Source organism: Heliconius melpomene, chromosome 19, assembly GCF_056956725.1.
Source record: "Heliconius melpomene rosina isolate 202511_hmr_F chromosome 19, ASM5695672v1, whole genome shotgun sequence".
NCBI lineage: Eukaryota > Metazoa > Arthropoda > Insecta > Lepidoptera > Nymphalidae > Heliconius > Heliconius melpomene.
The window spans coordinates 11697811-11711679 of record NC_140407.1 but is presented as its reverse complement, the minus strand read 5'-3'; the positions used below and the strand labels follow the sequence as shown (position 1 = coordinate 11711679).

The window sequence follows — 13869 nt, the reverse complement described above, 5'->3', positions numbered from 1 at the left end:
CTCTTTCCTTTGTATCGCGTCGACTATACAACAGGAACTTAGTAATATTTCATTCAGGTGACCTATATAAGGAGGAAGTAAATTTTCTTGTTCATGCCGCTCTCAAATTACTGAGGTTGAACTGTGAATTTGTGGGGAGATCAGCATATAGCTGCATAATGAATTAGTTGAAATGAATATCTAATTATATTTGCATTCAAATTAATTAAAATAATAAGTAATTATCATATTAAACAGCAGGGAAAGTTAGTTAGATTTGTTTGTTATTTTATTAATAATAATTAACAATTCTTAAATTATCAGTAAATAATCACAATATTATTAAAAAACTAAAAAAATGCATTTGAACATGCTTGACGTTAAGATAACGTCAAGGGTGTCAGCTTCATGTTTTAAAAATATTTTGTTGTCATAACGTCCGGAGCTGGACATATGTGCATGTTTTCAAGCAAAAGTAAAAATAGCTTCGCAAGATTTGTTTATATTGCTTAAATTATATATATAAGAAGTAAAGCTAACAAAATCGTATTAATATACACGAACAGTCGATTAAAATTCATTAATTTATTTTGTAAAAGAATATAGACGCGATTTCAAACAACGACAGCTATTTAATTATTTTAAAACATATAAACCTTATTTATCCTGAAATAATTTATACAAATGTTTTAAAAATAACGCAAATTTATAAGAATAATAAATAACCTGATTTTAATCTAATATGCTCATGTAAGGCCACGTAAGAGTTGCAAATGCTAACGAAAAATATGTATAAACATTACTTTGAAGCTTTTATAATAATAACATACAATAACATAGATAATATAAGTTTATCTAATGAATATAATGGACTTTACTTAATCCGGATAATAATCTAGCTGACCGCTGTTCGTTCAAAAACGTGAAAACGTGTTTAATGAAATATATTATTTAAGTTTTAATACATTAGCTGCCGTCGCCGTAGTAATAATCGATACTCGCAAATTTTATAAAAGTTGTAGATATGTTACAGTAGTCGAAATACATAAATATTTCACACATGCGAGTCTGAAATACGTCCACGTTTCTCTTGAGGCACTTGGGAATGCATTAATATTATCTTATACACAAGTATCATCTTCGATGGTCGGGGGAATGATAAAATCATTAATAATGTTGAATAAGACATTAAAGATGATGACTCTTAAGTGAAGCTTTCTCACATGAGCGAGGCGAGGGTGCAACGGCTTTCAAATGCTATTGGCAGTTTTAAGTACTTTGGTGAGGATGTCGTTGAGATAACATCAACTCGTATTGTAGGACATTACAGTTCTTCCATCTTCAAATATCATATGGTGAAACTTTTGCGCTCAATGTTGTGTTTTGTATTTTACTAAATGAGTTAATAAATTGAGGTCACACTAGCTTCATGCTGTATCCCGCACACAGCAGGGTAGGCAGAGGGAACGTAGTGTTAAGACACTCCGTTCCTCATTTTCTGTCGAATTCTGGAGGCATTGCGTGTTGAGTGGCAGAACTTAACGCCGGTCACGCTAGCACAATGGACGTAAATAGCATTTGATTATAAACACGATAGTTGTGGTTACGATTTTCACTCGGAGTAGTGCATAATTTCATTTTCCTACCGTAACCAACAAAGGCGCGGCGTTGAGATCTGTCACTCAACACGCACCCGGTTATTAAATGCATGCTGAAGAAAATGTGAAGCTGCAAAGAAGGTACAGAAAATCCTTTAAATATTATATTCTATTTTTATTTTGTTACTTCGGCACGAACTGAATAATTAAAGCTTTGCAGCAAGAAGAGAGTGCCTAGTTCTCTCATCTATGATATTCTCACCTTCCGTCCAAATTCAATTATACCAACAGTGTTAACAAACGTTCATTTATTAATGTAACATTCTAATTTTCTATTAATAAACTAATTACTTTAATGAATTAATTATAAATTATATTAAGATTTCTCATGTAGGACTGGTGTACGAACAAGATAAAGAAAGTAATTTAAGTTGGACTATAAACATGACTGTAAGGTGCTGTAAACATGTAACATGAGGTGAGGTTCCGGTGTGATAAGCTTTTCCGATCGACAGTAGGTCACGCGATTACCATCATGTTTATATAGAAAATTGCGTAGACGAAAGGAAATTGTATTAACATCTTCGACACACGGATCCTTGATAAATATATGGGTCAATATTGTTCTTATGCGTTAAATTTGAATTTACAGAATTTTTTTTAGGAAACGCGACGGTTGTGGGTTCGATCTGCACTCGAGGAAGTGAAATATTTATTTACGTTTATATTTCCATTTCTTCGCTCTGGTGTCGAGGCAAAGCGCGGCGTTGAGTTCTGCCACTCAACACGCAATGCCTCCAGAATTTCGGCAGAAAGTAGGGAACGGAGTGTCTTAACACTAGGTTTCCTCTGCCTACCCTGCTGTGTGCGGAATACAGCATGAAGCTGATTTAATTTTTTTTTTAATTTTAGAAATCTTTTTATTACTGATATTGGCAAAGATAATTATAATTGTTTTGTTTGAAAACGTTTGAAAATTGTACTCACGTTAAATACGTTAAAAGGTTAAAGAAATCTATCATTTATTTCTTTTGCTACCCCAATCATACTCGCTTTGTATAAAAGATATGGCAATAGATTTTAAGAGTAATAACATTTCAACCACGTCTTCGATAGGTTTATTTCCGCCGAGGTTAGGTCACCAATAATTTTATTTTCAGACGCTTTTTCGGGTTGTACGCCTTCTGAATACGAGAATAGGAAAACATTGATTCGCATCGTTAATTTGTAAGAGCCCTTGTTTAGAATTGTATAACGAAGATATCTAATTAATTAGTTTATCTTGTATTAAGCAGTTTATACTGAAAATCTTTTATTATATGTATGTAAAATAAAAGATTATATAATAAAATTTTAACATTACCAAGAATAAGAAGAATCGGTTAAAACTGTTAATGTGATGATAAACCACAATTTCTAGATATTGTAGCACAATTTCTATTTTACACGCTTGGTGTAAGGATTTGTCAAAATCGACACTTTCAGCCCCGCTCTCCCCTATAACTATTTCGACAACAACATTTTTACATTTAGATGTAAATGTATATAGTAAAAAATATTGCTCACAAGGTCTATGCATTATTCCACCTCGTATGTAGAAAAGTAATTCAATCCAGTTTTCCGAACATTTCCTACGAAACAAACTCGGCTCTCTACGACGAGACGTAGTACCTTTGTACTGGTGTCTATTTGCAGGAAACTGCGGTAGGTAGTATTACCTAATACAATTTTTACACGACACACTCGTGAAATTGAAATAGAAGTTCCTCTGAGGAATTTCGAAGGGTATTCGATATCTTTAAGTATAGGCTGCATATACTATTTAATATGCACAAATATGTAATTATTTTACGTCTAATTTAATAATATTATAACATAAATGTATCTTTTACATAGAAAATCTGCCTCTGCTTTACTTAAAATTCCATACAAATACGTAATATGATAAGCATTTCTAGTACAAAGGCTTCTACCAATATAGTTAGAGCATATTAAATGCAATTTATTTCACATTCATTCGCCAAAGCTCTAAGTAAAGTAGTACGACCTAGAAAACGCTTCAATTAGAGAGGAAAAATAAAAATTTAAAGCCGTGATATACTAGCTTTACCGACGATAACACTCGACTACTTTACAATTATGTTAAATTAAACGTATGGTTAGAACGGTACGCGCGAATGTATTTCTATATACATAATTCTGGTGGATATGCAAAATGGACGGCGGTTTTTTACTGGTGATGTAAAAAAACTTTTTAGGTCATGCAAGGTCATGTAAATTCTTCAACAGTTGTTCGCAAATTCTATTAACTTTGCCCGTACGGTACGTGCGAAATCGTTAAAAAAGCTCATATTTATTTTTTATAATAAAGATAAGGATTTCTTTTAATTAATATAGATATATATTTAAATATAAAAAAAAACTTTAATTTTTGATTTCTGAATGGCTTGTGTGGCTTGTGTGTGTGTACATAAATCTATATTTCTTTAGTAGGTATATTTTAATTTGCATAACATTACGAGTATATTAAGATTATAAAAGACGCTATTATGGTGCAGTAGTAGGCCATCTATTTTCGTTTAATCGGTCTAGGTTAAATTCCACCTTTTTGAATATTTATTTATGTACATATATTTCAGTTGTGATCAAACAAAGCACCAAATTAAGCTTTGTGTGTGTGGACAGAGAGTGTAGAACGAGTTTGATTGATTGATAAAAAAATTAAGTAGCATTTTTATTTATTTTGTTTGTCGCTGTATCCTGCATATAGTAACCCTGCTATATATCTGAGGGGGAACCTGGGAACCTAGTGTTAAGACACTTCCGTTCCCCATTTTCCGCCGTATATCAGGTATATATTTTATAGAATTTTATGTTTAAAATTTAACAGTGTTAAAAGCCATAAGTTTTACAGAAAATCTATGAGCCGCCAGTAACCACGCCCATGCCGTGTCCTCTGTGTGAGTTACAGTGACTAAGTTCTTTTTTTATCTAAGATTGTGTAAAATAGACTTAGAAGTAGTTTCTTTTTAATTTTACCGTACAACACACTGTAATGTAGGTGGGTAACTAAGTTAACATCGTATGAGTAGGATCCTTTTTTTACAATTATAATTTTTATATTATGTGGGACTTCACCCTTAAGGGATAACTTTGTTGACCGTCTGTCCGTCTATCAAAAGCATTGATCTCATGATCTTGTCGACGTATCACGCACTCTCCCCTTCTAAACACGCTCTAACTAGCTACATCTTTTTCACAGATAGAATCGAACTTGCTTCATTTCACACCTCCCTTTACAGAACAGACCGTTTCGCTTTCGCTACCCGAAAAAAGGAAGCTTTACATCTTATTTACATTAAGCTTTGACGCAATGGTCAAATATGAAAATATTTTCTTTTTACCCAAAATACGCGAGAACGGTTATTGTAAAACAATTCATAGTCATATTTTCTACATTACTATACATTTTTACACATTACATTACTATATATTTTTCTTTTTAGCGTCACGCTGTATCCCGCACACACCAGGGTGGGCAGACGGAACCTAGTGTTAAGATACTCCGTTCCCCCCTATCTGCCGAATTTTGGAAGCATTGCGTGTTGAGGGATAGAACTCAACGGCGCGTTTTGCCTCGACACCAGAGAGAAATGGAAATATAAACTTAAATAAATATTTCACTTCCTCGAAGTGGGAATCGAACCCACAACCGTCGCGTTATACCCGTTCCGTCACACCCTTGTGCCGCTGCGCCTCGACGGCCTCACATTACTATAATGAAATAGTTAAATATCTTATCGGATATACAGAATAATTATTTGGAGCATAATTAATGCATAAACGTTTTAGTTAAGCAGCAAAACAATTTTATTTACGAAATTGCCGTGCAAATAAAACGAATATCAGATGTTCCCCACTTTCCGCCTAAATTTTCGAGGCATTGCGTGTTGAATGGCGGAACTCAACGCCGGGCTTGGTGCTACAGTGAAGAAATGAAAATATTAAGAAATAATAGTTCATTCTAATTTATTTATTGTAATCGCGAAATATGAAAACAAGAAAGTAAAATACATGGGTACATAAACGACAAGACTAATATAACATTTATTAGCAAATGTATTTGGAATTCTGCATTGCGTGTTTCTACTAATTTCTGATTTAGTATTTCATTTTTTTTTCATTATATGTTAAGTAAATTAACGTAATGAAAATATCCTCACGATATGGGACAATTATAAACAATTTTAAAGCAATTTAAAGCACGTACGTGCGTAGCCTCGTAACCGATATAAAGTTTAGTAGCAGTTTATGGGAATAAACTTTGCCAAGCTTATAATGTAATATAATGACACCCACTATTTCTTAGTTTTACATTAGATTGGCTGTTATAATATTATATACTAATAATGCGACTATACATTTTTCTTGTATTAATAATTAAATGCAAATTATAATCTATTTAATTATGAAAAAGTAGTAAATAATAAACTATTAATTTACATAATGTGGACTAGTACGTTTCTACGCTCTATGATGAGTGCGTCGCCAAACACGAAAGGTATTTTTGGTATTTTTAATTATAAGCACACATACATTTTTATATAATAGAAAGTTTCCATTAAAAAATTTTAGATTCTCATATCTGAATTATCATGCCGTTTATCAACTTTCAAACAATTATCTATATACTAGTGGACCCGGACGCGGCTACGCCTGCTTAAACTATTAGAATATTTGTTTAATATATTTTCAGTTTTCAATAGAATTAGTAATAAAATATAAGCTTAAATAATCAAAAAGAATAATAATTAGAGACATATTATTAGAAAAAATATCTGAGAAATTGAAAACCAACATAAGAAGTAAAAGTAACTAAAGGATATTCTTAATATTAGAACCTAGAACCCGTACCTAAAAACTACCTAAAAATATTTTTTGTCAACAATATCAAATAAAATAAGAAGAGAACCAAAGTGTATTTTAAATTAATTATAAACAGCAAATAAAGTTCGAAAATATATGAAAATTTATAAAACCATCAACGTCATCTGCCCGTTCCCGTCGGTCATACTCATACTGTGCCACCCGAAGGCTAGGTCATTTCGAATCGGTGACATCTTCTTAATTATTTATTAGAATGTTATACAGTAAACTATAATTTCAATCTAAACTATATTTTCATAAGGATGAATATCAAAATGTCACGGTAACGGTTGCGTAGCGACGCGACGGTTGTTATTAACATGGCAGAATAAATTGCATGTCAAATTAGAAACTACTTTAAAATATATTAGTTTATATGTGTAATGTAATGTTATATAGCCTATAGCACTTCTGAAGAATGCAGCTTTCATACAAAACAAAAACATAGTAAATCGGACCAGTAGATCCAGAGATCGTTCAAACAAACAAACAAACAAACAAACAAACTCTTCCGCTTTATTATATTAGTATAGATAGTACTAGTGGACCGGCGCGGCTTCACCCGCTTGAATCATACGAATATTTATGATGCCGATATAAAAAAAATCCATACAAACTTTCAACCCCTTATTTGCACCCTTAGGGGTGAATTCTAGAAAACCATGAAAGACATATTCAATTAAATATTTTTAAGAGTCTAAATTTCAAATTTTATAATAATCGGTGGCGTTTTAAAGATTTTTCCATACAAACTTTTATCCCCTTATTTGCACCCTTAGGAGAAGAATTCTAAAAAACCATGAAACATGTGTTCAATTAAATACTTTTAAGAGTCTGAATTCCAAATTTTATTAAAATTGGTGCCGATTTAAAAAAAATTCTATACAAACTTTCAACCCCATATTTGCACCCTTAGTGGGAGAATTCTAGAAAACGATGAAACACTTGTACAATTAAATACTTTTAAAAATCTAAATTTCAAATTTTATAAAGATCGGTGCCGATTTAATTTTTTTTCCATACAAACTTTGAACCCCTATTTCACCCCTTTAGGGTTAAAATTTTTCAAAATCCCTTCTTAATGGATGGATGGATGTGTAGATTACGAAAGTAAACATCTGTCCAAATTCCACGTTTCTACGCACAGCGGTTACGGCTGTGCGTGCGTCTTACCTCAGTCAGTGAGGACAAGTCCTTTTATATATATAGATAGATATAAAATCGAAAGGTCACTCACTCATCACGCAATCTCAGAAACTACAAGCGCTAGGAATCTCAAATTTTGCATAGGAGTTACTTATAGGACGTCGGTGCTCGCTAAGACGGGAATTTGCTATATTCGACTTCTAAGGGGTTATTTTTGGGGTCGAAAGTTTGTATGAAACTTCGTTACTACAAATGCTAGAAGTCTCAAATTTTGTATAGACGTCACTAGGACGTAGTCATGGAGACAGAAATGAATAATAACATAGTTCACGCGGGCGTAACCGCGAACGGGCCGCTAGTCTACTTAATATATACGAGTACACCTAAATTGATTACAATTTATAATAAAACTTTAGTTCGCTGAAAATCCAAAGTTTGGATTTTATAAACTTTAGTTTATATATTAATAGAGTATATCAAAGTTGTTACTATATTAGCGCAGCCAACGGCCACAGCTCGTATATCACATTATAATTAAATTTAAGCCTAGAATGTTACAAGTTACAACACATACGAGTACATATTAAATACTCGTTAAGAACCTCAAATTATTAAATACATTTGAGTTAATAAACATTTTCAATTTATAAGATTTAAATACAAGACCAAAAAGTAAATAATTTTATAGCTAAGTTCATTCGTAGTGGGTGCGATCCCTTTCAAAGGAATAATCATTAATTTATCTAAATTGCTTTCTCTTCTACGACCTGGAAATAAAAAATGCAGTGTTGGGCAGTACTTATATTCGGGCGGAAAGTGGAGGAAAAAGTGCCTTATTATTACACTTACACTGCTGCATGTAGCAGATTTTTTTAGCTTTACGCTATATCCTGCACATAGCAGGGTAGTAGGGGGAACCTGGGAACTTAGTGTTAGATACTGCGCCCCCCATCAAGACAAGTCTAGTTCTTCTTCGTTTCCTACTTGCCGAGTTGCTGAGTGGCGGAAGTTAACGCCGCGCTTTGCCTCGTTACCAAAGCAAGAAAATGAAAATATTAAATATTTAATTTTGAATCGGTAGTATTCGATTAGGAAAATGAACCTACAACCGTCGCATCACACACATGCCCCTGCACCTCGACGACCTCAATCCTCACATATATATATAAATATTATTCATATTATATCATATTTAAATTATTACTTTCATTTCTAAGTACAGTCTAGTTAGTCTACATTTAGTTTATATTTGGGTGACTTATGTTTCAAGATGTTACAGTGCCAGATGAAGTTCCTCGGTTGGGAAAGTTACAGCGCTGCTTGTTTGACGCCCTATGTAAACGTTTGGTTTGCATTTGGAAACTGCCGCAATATATAGAAATGCAATTATGAGTGAAGTTCTTATAATAATATTTCTGTTTATATATAGGTATATTATATAATTTATGATTAAAATAACCAAGAAAACAGGCGAGGCGAGAAAATGATGAGGAAGTCCGATGAATTGATATTATTTGAATGTTATGTTTTTATTGATGACTTATGATACATTTTATTTTTTAAGGAATTTTTCTGATTCTATTGCTTCTTCTTCTTTTATAATTTTTTAATTAGTATATTTTTGCATATACGGTAATAATTTATGAGAATGTAAATATTTTTCCAGTTTACCTACAGATCGTTCGTTATGATTAGCACACTATACAAAAATGTAAGTTCGTGTTATCCCACAAGGCATGAACATGGTTACTAATAATACTATTTAGAATAAATTAGAAAAATCTATGCGAAACACTAACGAGGTCAGGGCTGCCCGTGCCCGTGTAACCGGCGAGCGTTATATCGTAAAGTGTATCTCAAACTTTAACGATCGGTCGGTTACGGAGATAGCTGTCTTCATGGACTAAGACGTAAATGTGAATCCTGCGAAATTTCTGCAAACCTCCCAAAGGATTCATTCGAAGAAACCACGGCCTCTGCTTCGTATTTAACTTGGTTACATAGAATATAGGTACAAACAATGTCTTGCAAGCGGTTAAATTGTACATCACATTACAAAAGTTAACAAAATAATATATATATAACTAAAAATATTTTTTCCAATATATTAGAAAAAATTATAACACGTATTCTATGTAATTATAATTCAGACGAATGAAGTATGTGTATAAAATACTTATATTCATCTGAATTACTATCTTCTAAGCTAAGTATAGATCTAGCTATATCCTAAATTAACTTATTCTAAATTAATACATAGCAAGTGTGTTTTTAAAGAGCTGATATTTCATACACATGTTTAATTAAAACGTGAATTTATACATAAAAAAATCCGGTTAAGTGGGAGTCGGGCTTGTAGACCGAGGTTTCCGTACCAATTTCAGGATTGTAGGTCAACGGGAAGTACAACTTATTAAACTTTACAAATTTGACTATGCAAACATATGCGCTCCTTTGTTAATGAATTGAACTACAAATATAAATTTGTAATATTTTTTTCTATTAAATACCTATAAATATTAACCTTTTGAATTTTTCCTTTAGTTATTGTAGTTTTCACTTGTGAGTGGGTCCACGGGAGTTTCTTATAGTTGTTGATTACGCCGCTAATTTTATACAAAAGTACCAAAATTGATTCATAAATGTTCATATTTTTCGATTGCGTTCTTTTAAATGAGCTTGATTTTTTTGTGCTTCAAGGGACTATAAGCCTAGATATTTAGTATTGATTTTAGCTCGACTTCTCTAACGCGATCTTTAAATAGAAATAACAAAAATAAGTTCTTTACAGACAGACAACAAAGTGATTATATATATAAGGTTCTTATCCTTTGAGATACGGAATCCTAGAAAAAAACTAAATAATTTTATAGTAAAATATTGTCTTAGCATTTTTCCTCTTAATTTATCTAATATAAAGGTTGCAAGCTGCAGGCTGCAGACTGGCATACAGAGTTCCGTGTAACCAATGTGGTGTAAATGAAGCCTCGAGCTAATCGAGGCCGCAGTTTACGCGCGATAGTTAGATGATAGATCCGAACAAACTTTAATGGCTTACCTACTGACATGGATCTAGAGAGACTAATTATACACCCTCAATCAGTTTCAAACTTTTAAATTTTAATATACATCTATATACTATATGAAATGGAATCGTTAGCCACTCACTCATCACGAAATCTCAGAAACTACAAATGCTAGAATTTCAAATTTTGCATCGCCGTTATTTATAGAACGTAAGTGCTCAATAAGTCAGGAATTTGCAATATTCCACTTCTAAAGGGTTTTTGGGGTTGATAGTTTGTACGAAACTTCGTTGCTATAAGTGCTAGAAGTTTCAAATATTGCATGGGTGTTATTCATAGGACGTAGGTATTCACTAAGACGGATATTTGCGTTGTTTTGACAACCATTCTTGCTCATTTTCATACTCATATACTTTAGTATTATATATTAGTGTTTTATTAGTATGCTCTTATGTGTATACTCGGAATAGTATCAGTGATAGCTTACTGTTAGTGGACTGTGAAAGCGGGTTCAAATCCCCACGATATTAACTCCCTGAAGGAAAAAATCATTGGTTTTTCCGTCTAATAATTATTATAACGAAGTCTTATAATCCTTAAAACGAAGTCGTTCGTTATTTTAATAAATGCTAAAAAAAGTATCTAATAAATAATGAACTATTTTCATTGTATCTAACTTTAAGCTTTTATTTAACGTCTTATGTTAGTGTGTGTGAAATCTCGTAAGCTTAATTTGACCCATTTCTCAATGTCGGTTTGAGCTGAGATTTGGATTACGACTTTAGTTCTGATGACAACAAGATTACATATAATCAATATTGTTTTTATTCCAAAATGGCTGCCGCAACAAAATGGTGGCTTACAATTTTTTGCACAACACACCTAATATGGATATGAAACGAAAGGGCTTGATATGTAAAATATATTACACCATAAAGAAAAAGAATAAGTAAGAAAGGAGTCGTGGAAAAGGGGCATAAGCGTGTGATTGTAAGCGTAACAGTTTGTGGGTTCGATTCCCACTCGAGGGAATTAATATTTAATATGTCCATTTCTTAGCTCTTGTGTGGAGATGTAGAAAGCGCGGCGTTGATTTCCACCAATTAACACGCAATACCTCGAGAATTAGGCGAAAACTGGGGAGCGGAGTGTCTTAACACTAGGCTCCCTTTGCCTACTCTGTTACGCACGAAGATTGATCCGGTAAACACCTTGTTATAATGTTGCATTAGTAGAATATCAGGGGAAAATTAAAAAGTAAAAAATTATATATTAATTAAAATAACCTTTTTAAAAACAAGCTTTTATTCCAAAGGTAAGTTGTAATAAAATTAAAATAACAATTTTATGAAACTACTAAAGCTCGCTACTAATTCTTTGTTTTTTATATGCGCTACTAATAGTTTTATGCAGTCGACTCTTTATTTTTTTTACAAATATTTTTTAACGATGTGAACCATTTTCTAGCGAAATAATCTGAGTGTGAGTCCGATTAAATAATGAATGGGCGGAAGTTTCTGTACAACGGCTTTTTCAGTTTGGTTTTATGTCCGTGTGGCCACAGTTTCCTGCGCCGAGGAATTGCTTAATGATTCATTTGGAGAGGTCTGCTGAGTCTACTGGAAACATTTACTATGTTGAAATATGTTTCATCCATTCTATAAATAACATTTTAAGCGGCTTTTATTATTTCGTTTGTTAGACCTCGTTGTGCCTCGTTTTGATTCTTATATAAAGTAAAACAGGCTAAGTGCGAGTCGGACTCGCGTTTTATTTTCACGCACGCTTATTTTCCTTTTCCCGCTCTGGTCAAACAAAATATGACCTTGAGTTTCACCATTCAAAGGCTGAAAGAGAAGAAAGGAGTGTCCTGATACTAAATTCTCTTCGCCTATCCTGCTATACTATGGATGAAAACGTGATGCTCGAAAAATATATTTTTGCGCAGGCTGAATGCGGGATTATATATCATCGTTGAAGGCGTATCTACTATTCAGGAAAATTTCTATTACATCTAATAATAAAACATTGTCTCTGCCTGCCTTGCTGAATAAAAGACATGCGTTGTCGTTTCGTAGAGAAAAAATATATATATGCAATTATAATTGTTTTCTTAATAAATGAAAAATAACTTACCAGCAATAGCTCGTCCCAGAAGCAAAGTGCTGAACATAATGGAGAGGACCCGACCGTCGTACCTGCCCATCATCTTGCCTTTCCAACTTCACTTATCATCTAGCTTAAACTTTCTGAAGTCATTGTTCACTTAAACTTGGCTCCTGCATATGTCGGCTTTGTTTCTGAGTTCACATATTCACTGAGTTCTATTCATTTATGAAAATTATTTTTATATGTTAACATATTTATTTTCTTATATTATATATGAAGGAATTGCCAGCAGTTAAGGCACCATTTAGTTATACTTCCATTACTAATATTAATAAGTGGAAGAGTTTGTTTGTTTGAACGTGCTAACCTCAGAAACAACTGGTTTGATTTGGTATAACTCATTTATCGAGGAAGGCTTTAGGCAATTTTCACACAAAAAAAGTTGAAAAATTAAGAAAACTCGATAGGTTCGTTTGTGCTCGTTAAATCTAAGCAGAAACCATGTATAACGGAATTGTTCATCTTTAAAAATTCTAAAACACATCCGTGACAGGATTTATCTACCTATCTCCTAAAGACTATAGTAATTATTTTTATGTTTTAGAAATTACAAGGAATTAATTAAACTCTTTTAAAATATGTACATAACAAAATTGCCTATCACGATTGCCTTTCACAGCATATCAATATCAATAAAATGGATATTTTAGAAGTAAAGATATATCACAGTTTTAAAATACGGGCGGTCATCGCGACGTATGTAGGTACGTCAAACGTGACGTGGCCATTCTTTTTTCAGCTGAAAATGGGATATCCGTTTGTTTTTGCTTTTTTGTGGGTTATTTCACTATTAATTCAGTTCAACAGACATTATTAATCCAGTTATTTTGCAATAATACGCATGAGCGCGCCGCGATTTCGAAAAGTTCTTCGACCGACTAAATTTTCTCGCCATGTCAAAAAACGGGATACTTTTACGTCCCGGTGTCATCTTTGACACTTTGGCACACGACGGAAAGACAGGACGTCTCGTTTTGAACGGTCACGGTCAGGTGATAGCGGGCGGCGGTTGCGACGGGTAAGAT

The 13869-nt window shown here is 33.0% G+C and overlaps 1 protein-coding gene across 1 annotated transcript in view; it reads right to left on the bottom strand.

Annotated features, from left to right (window-relative positions):
* Positions 1 to 13290, bottom strand: part of LOC146528762 (uncharacterized) — a 46556-nt gene extending 33266 nt beyond the window's left edge. The window contains exon 1 of the mRNA XM_085203791.1: positions 12812 to 13290. Coding sequence (XP_085059917.1) covers positions 12812 to 12884 — 73 coding nt within the window. The 5' untranslated portion in view covers positions 12885 to 13290. The remainder of the gene's footprint in view (positions 1 to 12811) is intronic.
* Positions 13291 to 13869: the final 579 nt, after the last annotated feature.